Source organism: Dendropsophus ebraccatus, chromosome 6 (genome assembly GCF_027789765.1).
Source record: "Dendropsophus ebraccatus isolate aDenEbr1 chromosome 6, aDenEbr1.pat, whole genome shotgun sequence".
NCBI classification, from domain to species: domain Eukaryota; kingdom Metazoa; phylum Chordata; class Amphibia; order Anura; family Hylidae; genus Dendropsophus; species Dendropsophus ebraccatus.
In genome coordinates, this window is record NC_091459.1 from 9,058,193 (window position 1) to 9,081,063 (window position 22,871).

At 40.9% G+C, this 22,871-nt stretch overlaps 1 protein-coding gene and 1 long non-coding RNA gene across 4 annotated transcripts in view; one reads left to right on the plus strand and one right to left on the minus strand.

Annotated features, from left to right (window-relative positions):
* LOC138795424 (uncharacterized) overlaps positions 1–22,871 on the plus strand; it is a 28,179-nt gene that overhangs the window by 4,844 nt on the left and 464 nt on the right. The window lies entirely within an intron of this gene.
* The window catches only part of ARMC9 (armadillo repeat containing 9), a 97,324-nt gene that overhangs the window by 894 nt on the left and 73,559 nt on the right, over positions 1–22,871 (minus strand). For 2 of the 3 annotated variants that reach the window (XM_069974459.1, XM_069974458.1), the window contains exons 15-24: positions 15,182–15,321; positions 14,409–14,485; positions 12,193–12,267; positions 10,164–10,254; positions 8,226–8,284; positions 5,828–5,932; positions 3,717–3,832; positions 3,364–3,488; positions 2,047–2,173; positions 1,591–1,736 (exon numbers count right to left, since the gene is read on the minus strand). In XM_069974459.1, coding sequence (XP_069830560.1) covers positions 1,591–1,736; positions 2,047–2,173; positions 3,364–3,488; positions 3,717–3,832; positions 5,828–5,932; positions 8,226–8,284; positions 10,164–10,254; positions 12,193–12,267; positions 14,409–14,485; positions 15,182–15,321 — 1,061 coding nt within the window. The remainder of the gene's footprint in view (positions 1–1,590; positions 1,737–2,046; positions 2,174–3,363; positions 3,489–3,716; positions 3,833–5,827; positions 5,933–8,225; positions 8,285–10,163; positions 10,255–12,192; positions 12,268–14,408; positions 14,486–15,181; positions 15,322–22,871) is intronic. The other variant, XM_069974460.1, reaches the window with a different exon arrangement.

Genomic DNA, 22,871 nt, shown 5'->3' on the forward strand with positions numbered 1-22,871 from the left:
TACATATCCTATATACATATCTGTGCTGACAGTTTCCATGGCTTCATGACAGATACAAGGATTGTTTGCGCAACTCGGCGGCTCAATTTGTCACGCCATGTAAAAGCATTGCAAACGAGTGCCGCTCTTGCTTAAAGGGAACCTGCACAGAGCCCGCCCGATCCCCTGGTGCAGCCCCCGGCTCCTTTCCCTTTCCTGAGAGGAGTCCGATGCCCATAGAGAATGACTGGAGCCGTCATTCTCTATGGGCACCGGACTAATCTCTGCAGCACGCGTGCACGGCTTCTGGCGCCGATATCTTTCTACCGGGACCGGCTCCAGGAGCGGGACTCGCCAGAAAGGGTAAGTATCCAGGGGCTGCACCGGGTGAGGGGTGGGTCCTGTGCCTGCGTCCGTGGTGACAGGTTTCCTTTAAGTGTAAAAGAACCTTTACGCTTCTCAGCACTGTAGAACACGAACATCCAACTTTCTCTCCTCCATCAAAGTGTCATTCTGTTTCTTCTCTCAATGAAATTTATAGTCCTGTAATCTGCCAATGTTCGAACGCCACAAGCGGACATAGCAAACTTACATACATTTGATTTTTAAATGTTGTCAGTAGTTGATAGACTTTTCGCAGTCTGACAGTCTTTAATATAGTGCTTAAAATGTTGGTTCATGTGACACCTTTCTACATGCAGTGTTCAATGTATTCTGCCCAGTATTCTTTTGGGGAAAGAGTTCAATAATAACAGCCTGTTCAACATTATCTCTGTAATATCCTCTTTCCACTGTGCCAAGTAGTACAGCCAAGCCGGAAACATGTGTCCTAGGACGATGACCCAGATGAACAGGATGAAGAATAAATTACATTCCAGACAAAGGCCCATAACCTGTAATTAGTGACATATATTATGGCTACTTAAAGTGTAACTGTCATATAAGTGTTACTTCCCAGAAATCAATAACTATATCAATAGTACAAGCGATTTTAAGAAACTCTGTAATAGGTTTATTAAGCAAAAGCATTTCCTTCTGTCTTCAAAAAGCAGCAAGTTTTTCTACCTCTGTCCATTATTCCCTATAAAGGGCAGAGGGGCCGAGGGGATTAGTGAGCACGGAGAGGAGAAAAGTTAGCCCTGCAAAACAGATCATCCTGCAATCTTAGCTTGCCAAGCTCGCAGATAAGCACTGACCTTTCTGACCTGTGAATCCAGCATTTTATGTGCCTATACAGTCTCCAAACTGCTGGGCTGCTTCTCTGCTCACACATACCCCACCTATATAAAAGTTATAATGGACACAGCAGAACCCGTCTTCACTTTGCTTTTGTGTAATGAAGACGGCTTTGACTGATAATGAGCAGATATGTAGTGAGGGGCGACGTAGGAAAACAGCTTTTTGAGTACAGAAGGAGGCTTTTTTGTCTAATAAAACCTATTACAGAGTTTCTTAAAATCTCTTGTACTATTGATTTCTGCAAAAATAAGTTCCAATATATTGGTACAGCATATATTTCTTAAACTAGATAAAGCAGTATCCCCTTTTTTATCCGTTCCCCTAAAATAAAGATTAAAGGCGGAATTATATACTCAGTTCTCGAATTCTCACTTTGTCTGCTGTGAGTAGAGGATCCGGCAGAACTAGGTCGACTTTGTTGTGGTCCAGACTGGGAAAACTGAGGTGCAATAGTCGGGGTCTTAGCTTTGCGTGGGCTGGTATTCTGCATCTCTGGACTTCGTGGGAGCCAAGTTCTGCTACAGAAAGAAATAATACAGAATGAGTTAATACTTCAACCTGCCAGATGTATTAAATAATGACTGGATGAACTGCTCTCACATCTGTCGGTTTAGGTTCACTACCTTGTGCATTAACAACACAAACACTTTTCTCATTTATAACCTTGGTGGACAATAGTAATAGCCTTTCCTCTGGTCAAGGATGTTGTGTTATAAGATGACTAATTCCATCTGGCTGCTGAGAGGATATAGCTAAGCAGCCAGGTGTCACAGCTGAATACTTTGCAGAGAAATGTTATAACCACCATTCAGACAGTACTGGAGTCACCTGTTACTGTGCCCATTGCTTTTATCCAAACTCAAATCCAAAATTCTAGGAGAAGAAGGAGACACAGCTCCCCGATGATCTGACCGAGCACTTGGAGAAAAAAGCCGAGATGATTCGGTGTCAATGGCTATAAGAAAGAAAAGATGGAGGCAAATAAATGTGACGTTCCTGTTCTAAGAGAGGATTTACACTTATTAATATTAAATCTGTTATTATTCCAGAGCCCCAGAGAGGAGGTAATAGCAGTAGTCCAAGCGGGAGATAATGAGAGCATGTACCAGCTGTTTTATGGGGTTAGGGTTGAGAAAAGAATGGATTCAATGTTTTTGAGGTGAAGGCGGCAGGAGGTTGTTAGAAGGCGGCGGGAGGTTGTCAGGGTCTGAATGTGCGGTTTAAAAGACGGTAGAATTAAAGGTGACCCCAAGGCAGTGGACTTGGGGTAAGGGGGGAAAGAGCGCAGCCATTGACTATAAATGACTGATTAGAGGGAGGGCTGGAGCGAGATGGGGGAAAGGTGATTACTTCTGTTTTGTCAATGGTGAGTTTTAGAAGGTGGAAGGAGAAGGAGGAAGATATAGTCGATAGACACTCTGGGATCCTGGATAGCAGAAAAGTTAACATTTGGACCATACAGGTAGATTTGAGTATCATCAGCATAGAGGTGGTAACGTGTCCCAGGCCAAAGGTAGAGATAGAAAAGAGGCCCTAGGAAGGAGCCTTGGGGGACATTAACAATAAGGGGTAGACACTAAAAGTGAGATGGAGAGGTAAGAAGAGACCCAGGAGAGGGACAAGGTGGTGACACCAAGGCATGAGAGAGTTTTTAGGAAGAGGGAATGGTCAACTTTGTCAAAGGCAGAAGGTAGATCAAGAAGAAGGAGCAGAGTATTGGCGTGAGGCTTTGGCAGTTAGCGGGTGATTGGATACCGACACCCCAAAGCACATGGAAATACATTTGGCTACAGTGCTTTCAGGCAGATACATTATGTTACACATTAGGTCAAAGGATTATTATTGACAAACTACAGACAAACACAGCTGGAGCATCCATGCACTGGTAGTTTCCTGTGAAAGAGGAAGCACATCATCTTTCCTGGTTAGTCTGCAGACACATTTCTTTGAACATCTAACACTATAAAACATGCAATACCAACTGAATGCTTCATATTGCAAAGCAACAAAAAATATCCTGCGTGTGCCCCCACGGAAACAGAGTACTGACCAAACAGATTTTTACACAGACCAGCAGCAAGTCTTCACTGAAAAAGAATACATCAATTTTCAATGGGTTCAAAAGGTATAGGTCTAAGTGCTTACATGTCGATGAGACGGAAAAATCAGCTGTGCCGGGTCGGCTTCCACTTCGGGTGGGCGGTCTTGCCGTCAATTTTTGCATTCTGAAAGAGCTTGAAGGATTTAATTGCGATGGTAGATTGTCTGGCCTGTAAAATGCAAATAGCATTATGAAGAAAGGATATTATAGTAGAGAGCTGTGTCTGTGTTGTGGATGTCCATTATAAAATAAAGTGAAAGAAAAGTGACTTTTAATAAACCAAAACCTTAAAAAAAGGTTCTCATTCTCTCTGTCACAATAACACAATGATGCAAACACATGCACACCAATCCTACCAATGAGGAAGGGTGGATATTATCAGACACTAAGCACGTACACTGTATGCACAGCTCGATGGCTGCTCGGGGTCACAGGTCGCCTGAGCGGCTCATCAATACTCTGCAGAACACCAGGAAACATTCTCTTCTTCACTTTTAGTGTATGTGTCATGATCTGCGGAAACAAGAACAACAAAAAAACGTATGGATGCTTAAACAGCTATGAACCTTTAGCCATAAATTTATTTAGCATCAAATGGTTAACATTAATAGATTTAGTTCATAAAGTCTCCACTTTTTATTGTAGTGCTGCATTACACGGCTTTCAAATACAACAGCATGCATTTATTGCCCTATAAAACCATTTACTGCTCTGGAACACAGAAACATAGCGCATATTATATATACATACACACACACAGTATATATATATATATATATATATATACACACATACATACATACATACAGACACACACACTATATATATATATATATCCTAATTTTTATTTTAAAGTACCATAATTTATTTTATATAGTTTTGTTTACACTATTATAGAGTGGTCAATCTTGCCTGAATTCTGAAATCATTTGGTGATCTGCTTTACGCTGCTTTATTCTTTGAACAATAGGTCTTTTTTTTGACAACACGTTCCTTTTAAAGGGAAGTAATCAGCATATTTGTGCTGATATTGTTCCCAGAACGGCTGCGCGCACCTGGCAGACGGCTTTCCTATGTTGTTGGGGTATCCAGGCTCTGTGGGCGTCATGTGGGGTAAAATGCATTTTTAATACTGCACATGAGGCGGGGGAGAGCCATGAATTAGTCATCTGAGCTGTGACTAGTCATAGCCCCCTGTCCTGTCAGCACGCTCTGCAGGGTGACTGAGGCAAGGAGGCCAGTTAGCGATCACTCCGCAGAGAGCGCTGACAGGACAGAGAGACATGGCTAGTCACAGCCCCTGCCCCCTCCCCCTGCCTTAACATGCAGTAATAAATGCATTTTACTGAACATGAAGCCCACGGAGCCCCCAGCAACACCGGAGACCCAGCTGCCAGGTGGGTGCAGCCGTTCTGGGACACAAATGTACTGACTGGTTCCCTTTAAGAAAAAAAAAAAAAAAAAAGAATACCAACTACAAATCCTGTCAGCAACATTACAAATATTAGATACTATGGGGGAGTTCTACTTGGTTCTCAGCGGTGTGACCACACACAAGTGTGGAGTTGCGCGCAAGTTTACGTTTACATATAGGGGGAGATTTATCAAACATGGTGTAAAGTGAAATTGGCTCAGTTGCCCCTAGCAACCAATCAGATTCCACCTTTCATTTATCACAGAGTCTTTGGAAAATGAAAGGTGGAATCTGATTGGTTAGGGGCAACTGAGCCAGTTTCACTTTACACCATGGTTGATAAATCTCTCCCTATATGTAAACGTAAACTTGCGCGCAACTCCACTTGTGTGTGGTCACACCGCTGAGAACCAAGTAGAATGCAAATAAAAATTTAAAAATAAATAAATAAAAAAAAGTATGAAAAACACAACTGTATTGCTGTCATAAATGTAGGTTGAAACAATATAGAAATGCCCACACTATAGAATGGCAGGTTGCTAGAACCCACAGATCCTATAAAATATCTACAGCTCTATATATTTTTTCCCTGCACAGTGGTGGCCCTCCTTGCTTTGTACATGGAACCACTGCAGGGACCCAATAAGAGCTGCAACCGATGTATTCTTAGGATTGGTGTGGGTATATGTGTGTGTATATGTCATCATCATAGAAGAGATAACCAGGGGCGGATTAACTTCACCATAGGCCCCGGGCTGTTCACCAAGCCTGGGCCCCCCCACCCCACTGTAACTATGGCAGCACTAGCTTGGCGTTCATAGTACAGGACAGATAATGTCATGATGTCCTGATTTGTGCAAAATTGCCATTAAAAAAACAGTGATTTTTTGCAAATCATGGCGGAAGTGTAGCCAGGAGACAGTACACCACTAAAGGTATAAGTCTTTTTGGTTGGTCATGGGCCCCCCAGGAGCTCAGGGCCCCGGGCTGCCGCCCAAAACGCCCCTATTATAATCCACTACTGGAGATAACACTGACTATTGAGATGGGCACTGTGGTACAACAACTATAATACTACAGATGAGGATACGTACTCCAAGGTACTCTGTAGTCAGAAGCTTTTCCCCGGTTAGTTCTCCAGCCTGAGGATGAACAACCTCATCTTTGTCTAAGTCGGCTTCCAGAACATCTTGTTCCTCCTGAAGAAAAAAAATGAAAGACTTTACAACAGCAGTAGGAAAAATACATTGAACATATTTATGAAAAAAGTGTTTAATATGAGGGAGGGGGGGGGGGATATGAAACCTTAAAATGCTGGTGCGATATAGTACAGGACTAATGATAATGGAAAATCCCACATAAAATACAAAAAAACGTGACTTCATGAATCTCCCATTTGCCTTTTGCAGTGTTCCCTACATTAGGGCACAGCAAAGATTTAAAGCGAATGTACCACCAGGTACATTGCTTTGGGTTTTTTACATTAACAGACCAGGGCAGAGATGCCGGTAGTGAGGTCCCTTTTTTCCAGTTCTCACACATGATGCTGGTCTATTCCCAAGCACGGGCCTGGCATGAAGCACTGGGGCTAGGCCTGCCGGCCCCCAGTGTGACGATCTCCCCTTCCCTCTTTGACAAGGCTCCATTAGAATCAATGGAGCCACATCACAGAGGGGAGGGGTTTCAATTTTTTAAAAGCCATCAACTAAAATAAAAAAGTTATATGAGTTACATATCGTTGTAACTCTCCTGACTTGAGGAACATAGAACAAACAGCGTAAACACGAACCCCCCCCCCCCCCCCAAAATGTTTAAAAAAAATGGTGTCTTTTGTCAATATAACAAATAATTTTTTCCTGGTTTTGCTGCATGTTTTAGGGAAAAAAAGAAGTCTGTCATTGCAAAGTACAATTGGTGTCACAAAAAATATAAGGGTTTATGTGGGTCTGTAGGTGTAAAAATGCAAGCCCTATGGCCTTTTAAGCACAAGGAGGAAAAAAAAGGGGGGGGGGGGGAAACGAAATTTGGCCTGATCTTCAAAGGGTTAATAGAAGTAAATTACAAATCTCTGGCACTTGCTGGGACCAGCTGATCTGAAAGAAACCATTTTTTAGTGGACTACCCCTTTAGCTGTATCTTTCATTTGCTATAGGAAACTTTACTTTTTCATTGATGTTATTATTGTATGGACGTATCCACCCGTTCATTTAGCACCAACAGTTCACACCTGAGCGGCCTCATTACCTTGATGGCTACAGAAATCATTGTTTCTGACCATTGAGTCGCGCCATCCTTTTTTGGCCAATAGTTATCTGAACTAAACTAAACTTCAATTGTTATAGTCCTGAACAAGTTAGTTCTTGGATCATCCAGGCATAAATATCCCATCAAGGTAATTAAAAGAAGAAAGAAGAAAACCAGGGAATGAAAAGATACATGGGGAATAAAACTGGTACAGGGATGTAAGCGACTTTACTAAAAACGGTACATTTGTCCTCATTTACATATATGTGTGTGGTCGACATCTTTGCTGAGTGACACCGCCCCATTACAGTAAATTTGTCACTTCAACTGCCTATTAAGCTGGTGACACGGCAGGTTATACGAACATACATTTGTTTTCAGTGCCTGTGTTCTTATAGTCATACGTGAATAGTGTCAAGCAGGTGACGAGCCCTAGCACCACTATGCCTCACTGTTCTGTGCCCTCCCCAGTGATATGTATTGGGCATAGAGCAAAGTGAAGCATAGCAGTACTAGTGCCCAGGAACAAGGCCGGAATTAAGACACAACAATAACAATACAGACACAGGCAACAAAACATGTTCTGAATGCATTTATTGATATCTTACCAGTGTTGCTGCGAACTTGGTAGACACTCAGGGGTGACAGATTCACTTTAAAGTGTGCAGAAATCAATAGTACAAGCGATTTTGAGAAACTCTGTAATAGGCAAAAAGCCTCTTTCTGTAGTAAAAAGGCTGTTTCCCAGCCTCCCCCTCTCGCTTCTTATCTGTGCATTATCAGGCAAAATGATCTTAATTACAGACAGGTTTGCTGAGTCCATGGGGAGGGGAATGAGTGAGCAGGGAGAGCAGAGAAGAAGCTGTACAGTTTGGACACAATCTGAGCACATAAAACGCTGGCCAGGAAGGTCCATGCTTATCTGGGAGCTTGGAGAGAAGATTGCAAGATGTAGCATTTTGCAGGGCTGCCTCCTTGCTCTCTCTCATCCCCCTCAACCTTTTCCCTCTCCACAGAGCATAATGGACACAGAAATCCTGCTTCTTCTGAAGTGAGGGGGGAAGTAGGAAAACAACTTTGAGTAAAGAAGAAAGCTCTTTTGCTTAATAAAACCTATTACAGAGTTTCTTAAAATTGCTTGTACTATTGATATTTATTGATCTCTGAAAAATGACATTTATATTACAGTTACACTTTAAACAGTCCAGTCTTGAACACCTTTGGACCTGAGTGCAGTAAAGCACTTACCTCTTCATCTTCCGGTTCTTCATCATCATCGGATTCTGCGGCTTCATCAAATTTCTCTTCTGGTAAAAAGTTATTTGAAAAAAGATCAGACTGTTCATTTTTCAAAAACCGCTTAGTCGTCAATGTTTCCAGCAGTTATTACCGAGATATATACATATATTGCCGTTTTATATATATATATATATATATATATATATATATATATATATATATATATATATATATATATATATTAGGGATGAGCAAACCAAACAGTAACAAACCAGATTCGTAACGAATTTTGCAAAAGGTTCAATTCGTCACCGAACTGAACTTTGAGAAAGTTCGTAACGAATCTGGTTGAAATAAAAATAACAAATAAAATCACAGAATAGACCAGGATACAAGGGATTATCATTATCATTAAAAAAGTCCCATCGGCTGTCCCATCACTGCACAGTTGTGTAGAAAAATGTTGGCAACTCATTGGGTCCTTGGTGTCCAAGACCGTGCACCCCAGTGCTGATGTCTGGTCCTTTAATTATGGGCAAGGGCAGTACATTTCTGTTACTGCCCATTGGGTCAACATTCCCCCAGAAGACCACCAGAAAGTTAGCCCATTCTTGCCACTGTCACCTCCCCGATGCTTTAGGGGGCCAGTTCTTCAAAAGTTCAGCCTCCACCAGCTTGCAACCATCCACCGTTTTGACTGCAGTCCAACCTGCCCCGGTGTCTTACCAACGATGTCAAGCCCGGCGCTCTCAGGCTGTCCTCCATTTTGTGAGCCTGAGTGAACGGAGCCACAGTGGGCAGGAACTCCTCCGGACCATCAGGGAGGAGAAGGAGATATATGAATGGCTGACCCAAGGTCAACTAACGGTGGGAAGTGTTGTAGCCCACAATGGGAGGAACATTGTCTCTGCAGTGCAGCAGGGAGTCATACACCTTGTATGGCACATGTGATAAACCTCATAGTGCACAGGTTTCTGCAAACATTTCCTACCAATTGTTAATCCCTTTTGAGGACGCGACTCTGTTTGTGAGCAGGCATGACTATGGGATCAACGACATCATCCCTCTCATCCGTGTTCTGAAAAGTGCGCTGAACAACATCATCAGCGAGGATTCCCAGGCCACCACTCCAAGGCTGAACATCATCCTCCTCCTCCGTCAATTGTGTGTTCTCAACCATGCTGGACTGAGTGCAATCAAGTGCTGCTGCCTCCTCCTCCTCTGTCAATTGTCTGTTCTCCACCACACTGGGTCCAATACAGTACTATTACTGCTGCTGGTTCCACTGTCAAATGTCTGTTTTCCACCCTACTGGCTCCAAGGAACTTTGTGTCCTATGTCCCGTGTAATCACTTACACCTTGGCTAATTTTTTTTCACTATTTTTGCACTTTGATTTTTTCCACTTTTTTCATTGTAATAGCAACTGCAACTAAACGAAACTATACCCTATCAGACTCCCACTATTGTAGCTGCAATTATTCAGCCGTTATAGCAAGGCTCGTTTTAGGTTCGGTTCGTATGAATCCGAACTTCACGAAAGTTCGCCGGATCGAACCAAACTTTTCAAAAGTTCGCTCATCCCTAATGTATATATATGTGTTCCACTACAACACTAACCTATTCTACATGCCACATGGGATTTGCCTGCACACCTAGCATGGAACTTCTGGGATCTTACAAAAAAAAAAAAAACACACAGACACACAAGCTCATATCTGTCAATCAGTTTCGGCTTAGACAGATCGCGACCAAATAAGTCACAGCCCATCGTGAGAAATAAAAGTTGAGATGTGATTGGTTGCTATTTGACAGAGACAATGTGTCCGATGCCGTAGCAGACATTTCTGAAAAAACTCAGACCCGATCATTCTCCACCTTCAGCTCCAGATTTTTTTAGCGCCTCCTATGAAAGATGCCATATATATATATATATATATATATATACCTGAGTTGAGCTGCCGTATGATGAACTCAATCTGACGGTTCATATCTCTATTTCCTTCCTTAATAAAACACTGCAGCACCTCCTGCATCCCCTAGTAGATACACAGAACATATACAATGAGATTAAACACCAAAACTTTTTCAATACCTTAAATATCTTTTTCAACACATTCAATTTTTATTGATTTTGCAAAGAAAAAAAAGGCAAATGACAATCTTATTAATCTATAATAATACAGGCTCAGGCTGGGTTCACACACAGTATATTTCAGTCAGTATTTGTTCAGTATCTTGCAACCTCAACCAGGAGTGGATTGAAAACACAGAAAGGATCTGTTCACACAATGTTCAAATTGAGTGGATGGCCGCCATATAACAGTAAATAACGGCCATTATTTCAATATAACAGCCGTTGTTTTAAAATAACAGCAGATATTTGCCATTAAATGACGGCCATCTACTCAATTTCAGCATTGTGTGAACGTAGCCTTTCTGTGCATTCAATCCACTCCTGGTTTTGGTTGCTATGAGGACCACAATACTACGTAGTGTGAACCCAGCCTTAGGCCTCAAGGAAACGTTAGTTTTTCTCTGTGATCCGTGGAAAATTATCCAAATTTGCTTTCGTTTCTGTAAAATGTGAACAGTACTAGTTTGCATATATTTGATCCGTGTTTTTTGCGGACGTCACGGATGTGACATCTGTAAAAAAATATGGATCCCATAGACTACTATTGGTAATCCGTACCGCAATCTCAGTCCGCACTTGGACATGTCCTATTCTTTTATGGACCGGATTACAAATCAATAAAAGTCAATGAGCTCTAAGTTGAACCGTGATTATAGACAACTTTGTGGAGCGTGTGTATAAGGCTTTAGCGGTGGGAGAAGTAAAAACAGAATATTAGAGGATGGGGGTGAAGCGGTACCCAGGGGGATACATGTTAATACAGATATGTCACCCCGCCCTTCCCCAATGTCAGTGACAAATACATCAAGATGAATACAGGCCAGTTACACAGCAGGGCACAAAGCATTAGAATAATATCTTGCTGCTATTTGCCTACTAAGGTTACTAACTAAACAGAGAACGGTGCCGGGCGTAACAAAGGAAGAGAGCCCTCTCCGAAACCGAACAAAGGTGGTAATGTAGCAATAGGGTCCGCTACTAGCTCCTCCATTCTATAGATATTAGCGACTTCAGTAAACCAGCTATGTATTGTAAGGGGTAGAGTACTTTTCCACAGAGGGGGAATCACAGAGCGTGCGGCCATAAGGGTCCGATTACACCGGGCGATTATCATGCAAATTATCGTCATATTGTTCGAATTTAAACGATAATCTTTCTGTGTAAATGGACCCTTACACGAAACAATTATCTGACAGATTATCTGCCAAAGATTTGAAGCCAAAGCCAGGAATGGAATTGAAAAGAAGCGACATCTCAGGCTTTCCTTTATGACCTGTTCTCAGTTTATAGTCTGTTTCTGGCTTTGGCTTCAAATCGTTGGCAGATAATCTGTCAGATAATCTTTCTGTGTAAATGGACCCTTATATTAGTTAATTTGTGGATTATGTCAATGACCTTACTCCAGAAATCGTATATCGGTGGGTTAGTGATCCTCTTACAGCAACTAACTTCAATCGTTTAGGCTCCTTTATAGCAGAAACTCTGGAGATGCAAAACTGGATCGGAAATAAAGCTCCTTAGAAATGCACACAGCCTTCTAAAGGGTTACAAAAACATGGCCGCTTTCTTCCAGATACAGCACCGCTCTTGTCCTCGGTTTGGCTGTGGTGCTGTTTTTGCAAGAAAATAGCTGTGTTTTTCTATTTCAGGTGCTGGTAAGTAAGGACTGGTTATTATGTTTCCCCCCTGCCTTAAAAAAAATAAAAATACTTGCCCGGACTTCTTTAATACTTAAACTTGAAACTGACAAAATTAACCAATTAAAGCCCTGGCTCAGCCCCTCCTGCCAGTCAGCAGATTTAATCCCATTTTTTCTCTGACAATGTGTATGTGTTCTCACCATGGCTCTGGCCTCTTCCCGTATTGCAGGAACAGCCAGGATGCTGTAGAGAGCTCCATTCACATAGGGTCGGATCTGCAGATTATAAGAGAAGCGTGTTGTAGAGAGAAGAAAGGCTATTACTGTAATCCTGAGGGAATTCAAATCCAAATTAATATTCCAGGACGTCGGTTCACAAAGATATGTAAAGAAGAAAAGGTGAAGGCTTCTAATGTCAGACTGGCTGACTCCAAAGAAAGAAATTATGTTCACTGCAGCTCTGTATCTACTGGTAAACACATTGGACCAGATTTATCATATTTAAAGGGGTAGTTCACAATTTTTTTTTAAATCAACTGGTGCCAGAAAGTGTCAGATTTGCAATTTACTTCTATAAAAAAAAATCTCCAGTATTCCAGTACTTATCAGCTGCTGTATGTCCTACAGGAAGTGGTGTGTTCTTTCCAGTCTGACACAGTGCTCTCTGCTGCCACCTCTGTCCATGTCACCACTTCTTGCAGGACATACAGCAGCTTGTAAGTACTAGAAGACTTGAGATTTTTTAACAGAAATAAATTACAAATCTCAAGCACTTTCTGGCACCAGTTGATCTGAAAGAAAAAAAAGGTCTGGTGAACTACCCCTTTAAGGGTGTAAAATATACACTGGTACACTGCCCACAGCAACCAATCACAGCTCCTCTCATGTTATCAGAGCTAAAAGCTGAGCTGTGATTGGTTGCTGTGGACAGTTTATACCAGTGTATATTTTACATCCTTTGATAAATCTAGACCATGGGTCTCCAAACTGCGGCCCTCCAGCTGTTGCAAAACTACATTTCCCATCATGCCTGGACGGCCAAATTCAAAGCTTTAGCTGTCCAGGCATGATGGGAGTTGTAGTTTTGCAACAGCTGGAGGGCCGCAGTTTGGAGACCCATGATCTAGGCCATTGTGTTGCTGCTCTATACTTTTTTTTTCCATTTAGAAGCTGCATGATATGATATCGGATTTTTCACTTATATGTCTATAATAGTTTGTTTTAGGTCAAACCAGTACAAACCCCATGCAGCAGCCACATGAATCTATGGTTCTACTTCAAAGCAGCAGAGCATTCCCCTAGAGGGGCCTATCAGTATAATCCAGATGCCGTGCTCCCCAGCATCTGCCCAGCCATAGCAGACATCATGGAGTCTGGGCATCACTATAAAGGTTGTTTCAGAACAACTTTTTGGTGCTGCCCTGTGTTTCTTGGTCCTCTTTTACTCTCCTGTCTGCTAGATGAGAAAGGAGACTAAAAGATGCAAGCAGAAAAAAATAAAAAAAAATAAAGAAAAGTTACTATTGCAAAAGATACAATATATCCATCTAAGTATATATACAATATATAGGATTATATGTCATGTATGCAGTGCTATAAGATTTGGGGTTACCATATTTTTTGGATTATAAGATGCATGTTTTAGCAAAAAAGGGAAAAAAAAATCTTGCTAAAAGCTGGGCCTGGATGCCGTCCTTGATTGATTACTTTGCATTATCATTGGGAAGCAAAGTGCTTTTTCTGTGCAGTGACTTACTACCGATCACTGGGCATCAAAAGGGGTTGCATATGGATATCCGTGTTCTTTTATTTTTATAAATATGGAAATTTTCAGTTCATGTTGGAGATGGAGGATCTTTTTGTCATTTCTTTTGGGTTGACCTAATTTTTATAGGAAATGAACTCAAGATTTCCCCAAAACAGCACTGAGGCTCAAGGTAACACCACAGCAGGTGAGAGACTTCTATCCTGCTCTTAGTTCCCCTTTAATAATTAATAATAACTCCAAAATGGTGCCAGTGAAATATTTAAAAAAAGGCTGTAGGAATAGGGTGGACAGACAGCTGACAGGTCCTGTTTACAGAGGTCGTCCAGGGATATAAAAAGTTATTTAAAGGTTGCCCAGTTATCAACTTTTTAAAGTCCCCAGACAAGCCCTTTTGTTGTCCAGGTACAATCCAATGTCCAATAAGATGGAGAAGGCCGGACACACATGTGTAAAGACAAAGTGTTACTAACAGTACCAGTAAAATAATTATCAATGAAATTACTGTTGGTTTTGTATAAAACACATTTTTCCTGTTACAGGCAAAAAAAAATAATTAAATCTAAATCCAAACTAAAGAAATGTTTTTCATAGTTGGCTGATGTAAAAGTGGAGAAATACAGGAGGAGCGTAGCCCATAACAGATACAAACCTCGTGATTCTCATGGCCCAGTAAGTCAGAAAGCACTTTGAGGATAAGTCCGGCCTTTTTAGCACACATTTTTTTCCCTATGTAAGACAAATTGTAACAAGAGAATTAAGAAAAATCTTTCACAAACAAAAAACAAACATGACTACAGAAAATGAAGTTAAAAGTGTAACTGTTAATTTCAGAAATCAATAGTACAAGCAATCTGAGAAAACTCTGCAATAGGTTTTATTAAGCAAAAGAGTTTCCTTCTGTACTCAAAAAGCTGTTTTCCTACCTCCCCCCTCACTTCAGAAGAAGCAGGATTTCTGTCCATTATGCTCTATGGAGAGGGGAGGGGTTCGAGGGAGATGAGTGAGCACGGAGAGGAGAAAAGGCAGCCCTGCACAGCACATCATCCTGCAATCTTATCTCATCATTTTCCCAGACCTGCACTGACCTGTGAATCCAGCATTTTATGTGCCCAGTCTCCAAACTGTACAGCTGATTGTCTTCTCTTCCTTCTCACTCATAACCCTTGGCCCTCCTCACCTCCATAGGTCATAATGGACACAGCAAACCCATTTTCATTTTGCTTCTCTACAATTTTGCCTGATAATGCACAGATGAGAAGTGTGTGTGGGAAAAACTGGGAAAACAGCTTTTTGAGTACAGAAAGAGGCTTTTTTGCTTAATAAAACCTATTACAGAGTTTCTTAAAATCGCTTGTACTGTTGATTTATGCACAAATATTTGAAATGACAGCTTCACTTTAAGAAAGATTCACCTTCACACACCTGCAGTACGTAAGCAGAGGTTCATGAGCAGAGCTACAGAATACTCTACTGTGTAGTCAGAGAGATGATCAGTGTCCTCCAGTTCTTGTACAAGCATTGCGATGAGGCCATCTTTTATCATAGCTGATTGCATTGGGCGTCTGGAACAGAAATAGATCTTTCTTAAGATCGGTTTTCAACCCAGGTAGAACACATTGGCCTAGATTGATCAATTTGTCAATTTGACACAAAAACCACATTTGTCCCAGACAAATAGCAACGAACCACGACTTGGCTTTCATTTCTCTGAATGGGTCGTGATTGGTTGCCATCTGCTTGCCCATCTAGGCCAGATTTACCAATCTGTACAGCGGCAGAACGGTTTGGGCACCTCTGACCACAATTACTGTTAGGCCAGTTTCACACACACACTCACACTCTTTCTTTTCTGAGACCGGTCGTTTTTTTGACCCGGCCGGGTCACGGAACGGCCCGGTCTCATACGCAGTGGGAACATAGCCTTACAGTGGATTTTTCCCTCTGCTGTGAATATGTAAAGCCCGTCCCAATGAATCCACTGCTGCCGGGCTAATACGTTCCCTGGCCAGCGTTCTTGCTTGCTTCTCAGGCTCCCGCCTCCCTGACATCTCGCTCAGCCAATCAGTGAGTATGGCGAGGCAGCTCACTGATTGGCTGAGCAGGACACCAGGGAGCCAGGAGCCTGAGAAGCAAGCAAGAACGCTGGCCAGGGAACGTATTAGCCCAGCAGCAGTGGATTAAATGGGATGGCGCTTTATATACTCGCAGCAGAGGGAAAAATCAACTGTGAGTATGTAAAGCCATAGAAAATTACAAGAGCGTGTTGCAGTGGAACTCGCAGCGTGAAATCTATTGCGATACTGTATGGGTGAAGACAAAATGAAAGGCGTAAAGTAAAAGACGAAACACACTTTTCAACACTAAGTAATATCAGTGTATTATTTTGGTTTTAAACAATTATTTTTAAAACAGTAAAAAAGTTTTAGAGAACAGCTATACAGGAACATACATTAGTGATATTGCCAAGTAGCCAAGCACAGGAATATGGGCATCACTTGGTATGAAGCATTTTTATCAGGTGTACATGAAACCCTCAGAATACAGAATAAATATATATTTGTTATAGAATATATTTTATAATTCTGTTCTGCCCAACTCCAGATGATTGAAAATCAGTGGAAAGACCTCAAAAGAGCAGTGCAAGGATGAATGAGGAGAATCCCTCAAACAAGAAGTAAAAGGCCGGTAGCAAGAAGCATTTACAAGCTTTTTTCTTTTAAAAATATAAAATACAGTGGTGAGTTGGATTACGAGCATAATTCGTTCCAGGACGGCGCTTGTAATCCAAATCCACTCTTAAACCAAAGCAAATCTTCCCATAAGAAATCATAGAAATGCAGACAATTGGTTCCACACTCCAAAAATAATGATTTATTATTCTGAATTAGATGTAAAACAGATGAAACAAACATTCAGAACCAGCAGAATCTGTGATATTATAAGTTACTGTACAGTAATAGAGAGGATGGGAAACACGAGGGCGGACAGAGACTGCAGGGAGCATGAAGGAATGAGCAGGGCATATATAGGCACATACATGCAGCACTCTCTGTCCGGGGAGAGAGGGGTTACAGCTATGAAGAGATTACCTCCACAGTCCTGTCCTCTGAGGTAAGCCCCAGCCTGAAGTGGATCTGCTATGATTTGGAAGGTGAGGGAGACTTCCTGGGTCAGAGTACAGAGCTGTAGACCCCGCTATGCAGACCATGCCCCTCCCCCACTCCCCCTCCCACCCAGTACAGGGAGCTCTTAAACCAAAGCAATGCTCTTACACCAAGTCTAAATTTTAAAAAACTGTGAGCTCTTAAACCAAGGTACCACTGTACATATAAAATGTTTGCTTTAAATACAAAGGAAAAGTGGCATCTCCAGGCTATGTTCACACACACACAGTAAAATAATACCAGAATATGGCCGTAATGCAGGTAAAAAATACAGCTGTATTTTAATGTAATAGTGTGCGCCATTGAGGTCAATTGGAAATTGCAAACACATTATAGAACAGCAGCTGTAATTGATTAATTTCCTATTTTTTCACCTGTTCACACATTGTTTTATTTTATTATTGTTTTATTCACTCAAAATTATTTTGGTATTGTTGTGTGAACATAGCCTTAAAGCGATGGGAAGGATTTGACTGAGGAGGATTCGCGCTCCCACTCGGTTCACACAATATATGGCCATTCTAACAGCTGTACACTGCATACAGTTCTAGGTTATGTTCAGACGCTGTATGAGACCGGCTGTTCCATGACCCAGCCGCTTGCTCCATTGTGTGCACTGACAGGATTTTCTGCAGCCGCTATTCATTTTTTCTCCGCTATCCACGTTTTCTCGTGGCGCCGCTAAGGGTCCCGGCTGGAGTGTATACTATGTGTATACACTTCGGCCAGGATTCCCTCAGCCTGTAGCACAATGTAAGTTCCGTACTAATCACGGCCGTTGTTGCAACCACGGAACTTACATTGTGTAAACATGGCCTTATGGCGATTTGGACTGCAGGCACACCCAAATGTGCCCGCATTCCAGATAACATAAAATGATGTTCCCGTGGCCGATACGGCAATACATGTCAAACATAGTCTGTTGTTTGACACTGCAAACAACGGCCATGTCAAAAAACTGCTATTTTTACTAAATGTGAACATAGCCTTAAGCAGGATTTCTGAACAATATGAATTGTGGTAATTCATTTGGCTGACCTTGCAAATTTGATAACACTGTGCCCGCTGGTGCACAATTATCAGTATTAGTATATAAGCCCCCCGGCTTTAGAGGGACAGTCATGGAACGGCCACTTTAACACCATGATTGTACATCCGGCTTAAAGATAAATTTTTTTCCAAGGTTGGAAACAGGATGCAATGGGATGCCCACCCTGCGTCATGCTGTAGTCATTGACTTCTGTTGTACACAACATTATACATCTGGATCCTGTTCTTACAGAGGATGGAGAAAAAGCAACCCAAATTATTTCAGTCACCTGTTTAAATGGTAAATTTGGTGAAGGTTTACATTCATCCAGACTCTTTGATGAACCAACATGTCCGCTAGAGAAATCCCATAGTCATTGGGGCTTTGAATTTCTGCTTTACGCTCGAATGCCAGAGCTGAAGAGGATGAAATTTTGTGCAGAAATTCCTCAGTGTGAACATACCCTAAGGCTCAGTGATGCATGTGCAGAGCAGAGGTTAGCCTGTCTGGTCTGATTCCATATCCCACTCATATATTCAGCCTCTTTTACTCCGTGTGCAAGGGCCTTAGAAAGTGTAGAATAGACAGTCAAAGAATATGCCTGATTTATAAAAGTATATGGAGCCCTTTGATAAATCTGTCACATTCTTGGACTGTCTAGTCTAGGTTTAGGGTCCTATTCCACCGGCCGAATATCGTTTAGATTATCGGTAAATCGTTCGAATCTAAACGATAATCGTTCGGTTGAAATGCAGTTAACGATTAATGACCGAACGAGAAATCGTTGATCGTTTTATAAGACCTGGACCTATTTTTATCGTTGCTCGTTCGCAAATCGTTCCCATTGAATAAGACGTCGTTCGGTCGTTCGCAGGAGATACGAATGCAATAGCGAAGAAAAAACGATCGCAAATACTATCATAAGTAACGATTATCGTTCCATGGGAATGAGTGACTGCTTAATCGTTAACGATTATGCGAACGATAATCGTCCGGTGGAATAGGGCCCTAAGACTAAATTATTAGTTGGCTTAAACCCCTCAGAATTCTGGCACTTCTTTGGTGCACATTGTTGCATCGTTTATCGAAGCCAGGCTCTTGTATTATAAAACTCTATTGTGGTTTAGGTCATGAAGAACTGTTTTTGGCATAAATCATACAATAAATAAGGCTCCATCACGTATGACATCACATAAGGAGCCTATGTTCAGGGGAGACATTGTGGTATACTGACCATTACATCCTTTAAATTTCAACTACTATGTTCGGCCATTTTATTTCCGAGAGTATACAGTTCTTTACGGGTCTCTGAGGCGCACAGCCATAGTCGCTTTGTCTATTTTCTCCTTATTACCTGGTTCTTTCATAACAGAGCAGAAAGAGAGCTGGCATGGGCTAACGCTGTTTTCCCCTCTATCTGCGCTAATGCCATTCTACTCATGTCAGGAAAGGGGTTCTCACTGTACAGGATGAATTACTGCAGTATATTATAATACTCTCATATCACAGAACATCATCTATACTACGTAAATGGAGGAGAAGATTTAGGTTTTCCGGGTATTGCTTTATTTTTAAGCTTCTTTCTGCAATTAACCGATTCCAATCTAAACAGTGCCGCCCGCAAAGGTAAATATTAAGAGGCAAACAATAAAGGTTGATATACACAGTAACACTTATAAAACAAACCATCATCTTACATCAATTATAGGGGAAAAAGACAATAGCCAGGATAGAAGAAGTAACAGGCAAACCCAGTCCTTATACGTGAGTGTGACATCACTGGTAGCATTACAGTCAAAGACAAATACTAAAACAAATCAAGCAATGTCAAGCAAGGAGTGAAAATTGTATGTTCCCATGTTACTTTTCAGTGTGCTAAAGAAAAATAAACATGCATGAAAGGAATTACAGAAGGATCAATTTTATTTTTTTATTTTTAATAAAAAAAACTAAAATTGACTATGTCCTGCAGGCTCGGTGAAGCATGAACACATGTACAAGTTATGATATTTATTTTGCCTTAGAATAAAATCAATTATAATGAATCAACAAGAATTCAAGCCCTACTGGTTTATACCTGGAGTTCCTTTATAACTTTTTTTTTTTAAAGGACTCACAATTTACTTTTCTACAGGTCTTACTATTCTTGATGGGTTCTCCCTCAGACCTGTCATGAACCAGCGCAGTGACTGGCCCTGTGCCTGAATCCACCAGAATCTCTCAGAATATTTACCATTAAATTAAACGGATTTCAAAGTTAAATTCACTGTTTTTGAAAAAGTTTTATACATTTTTCCAAATAAGCAGCTAATGTAGTACTAGGGATCAATTGTTTGACAAATCCGGGTTGACAACGCTAACCCATTCAAACAAATGTACAAACATAACACCAAATAAAATTTTGTAGATACCTTATATACTCTGTGTTGTTACTTATTAATATCAAACCAATTAACATAAATCTTTAATAAAGCTACTATTAGCCACTGTCCAACAAATGGCAACTGCTCACCTAACCACAACACCTAACCAAGCATGTTAAATCAGCATAGACCTCCTGTTCCAGTAATAAAGGGGCATAGAAGTGACATTAACGTGTCACTGTCTTTTTTTTTTTTTTGCAGAAATCAATAGTATAGGTGATTTTAGGAAACTTTGTATTTGAGTTTATTAGGCAAATATGCCATTATCTGCATTCAAAAAGACTTTCCCCAGGTCCTCCTCTCCCTCATCCACTGCTCTTTATCATTAGTTGCCCTGTTTTGGTGGCTCATCTCCCTCCACCCCTCCCCATAGGAAACCATGAAGACAGGGGGAGAGCTTCAAACTGCTTTTTCATAATAAAAGTGCATTTTTCGAGTAATAAACCCAATTACAAAGTTTCTTAAAATCGCCTGGACTATTGATTTCTGCACAATTTTTTTTTTACTGCAGTGAAACTTTAAGAAAAAAAAAAGGGAAAAAAAAGAAGGAGGAAAAGAAAAAGAAAAGGAACTTCCCCTGCGTCTCCTCAAGAGAGCAACTACTGAAAGATGTTAACATAACCCCACAAACAAAGATAAAATCCAGGATTGCCACACCTTTCATTTCTATAGTCCTATACTCTATTTGATTTAATCAGAATTTTTATGACTATTTTCACTTTCTATCAAGTTTTATTTCCTTATTATTTTTAATCCATTGTATCAGTCGATATGTATTATGTTACTCAGTTTGATACACAGTTACAAATTTAGTTGCAGTATCTTTACGCACAGTACTTAAACTTTTATTAGTAATACCATATTATGATACGATCTGTGGGACTTTGATGGAATATGATCTGTATTGGTCTCTAACCATGTACCACAGTATAATTAAGTGCGCTGTATATTTTCATTTTAAACCCCAGGTATAAACCAATAAGACTGCTATGTTTATATCTGAAAGAAAGCGTTCGATTTTCCAACAAGGTTAAATGTTTTTTCCTTTTCAAACATACAGACAAATGACATGGATTGTATCTGGTCACCACAAGGACTCTGCAGCTAAAAGGAACCTGCTGGCACTACTTCTGCATTCTTCTCGTTGGTTCATTTTATTTTACTATAGGGCAAAGACCGTATCATAAATTGTACTTTGATCATGCTCCACCAAGCTTGGAAATTTTTTTTTCATAATTATCTCTAGACATCTAAGGGGTATAAGTGCAAGGGGGTAAGGGGTATCTGTATCCTCAGTTGAGGTAAATAACCCTTTAAGGGCCGAGCCAATTTCCGTTTTTGTCCTCGTGTTTAAAAGGCCATAGCACTTGCAGTTTTTCACTTACAGACACACATGAGCCCTAATTGTTTGCTACACCAATTGTACGTTGCAATGGCAGACTTAATTTTTCCATATAATATGCTGCAGAACTGGGAAAATAAAATTTGCGCTGTGAAATTGCAAAAGCCATATATTTTCTTTTTGAGGGGTTTTGTATTAAGGGTACAAACACACCGTATGCGCAGCGTATTTACTGCTGCGATACGCAGCAAATTAGATCAATATAACTGAACACAGCATCAAATCTGCTACAGATCTGCTGCGTATTTGCTGCGTATCTGCTGCGTGTGTTTATACCCTTATGCTGTACGCCCTATGGTAAACCGATATGCTATCTATCTTCCTCAAGTCAACAACAATATGCAACTTATGTAAAGTTTTATTTTACTTTTAGAAAATTAAAACCTTTTTATGTTCTTATATTGCTCCATTACCATTTTTGGGTCTATGTGGCTGTGTGAGGTGTCATTTTTTGCGCCATGATCTGAACTTCCTATCAGTAGCTTGCTTGCTTATATGTGGATTTTTGATTCAAATTTTTTGGAGTTGATGTGCCACAAAAAACCCAAGCAATGCCATTTATCCTGCGAGAATGTGATATTTTATTAGTTCGTGCGACTACGCACACGGTAATACCAAATATGTTTATTTTTATGGATAAAATGGGAAAAAGGGGGGGGGGTTTAAACTTGTATTATGGGATAGGATTTTTTTTATTATTGAAAAAAACTCTTTTTCTACACCCTGGAAAACTTCTATTATTACTGTACTGATCTCTCATAAAGATGAATGCAGTACATATGTACGGCATTGAGATATGAGATTAGTGCTCCATTACTATGGGGTGCTGGAGCCCACAGCAATCGTGTGCCAGGCCGAGATCAGCATTATTGCGGCACTGACCGCCGGTCCGGACAGAAGCATGGACCATTAGACCACCAGGCAAGTGCTTTTCATAGCATTTAAATGCGGCTGTCAGTTTTGTCAGTTGCATTTAAGTGGCTAAATAGCCAGGCGCAATTATCCAGTCCATTAAGTCCACTAAGAGCAGCCGGTTCCCACCTGCTGATAGCTGTGATAGAGGAGTTTGTTTTGGAAGTGTTGGTGGCCAGGG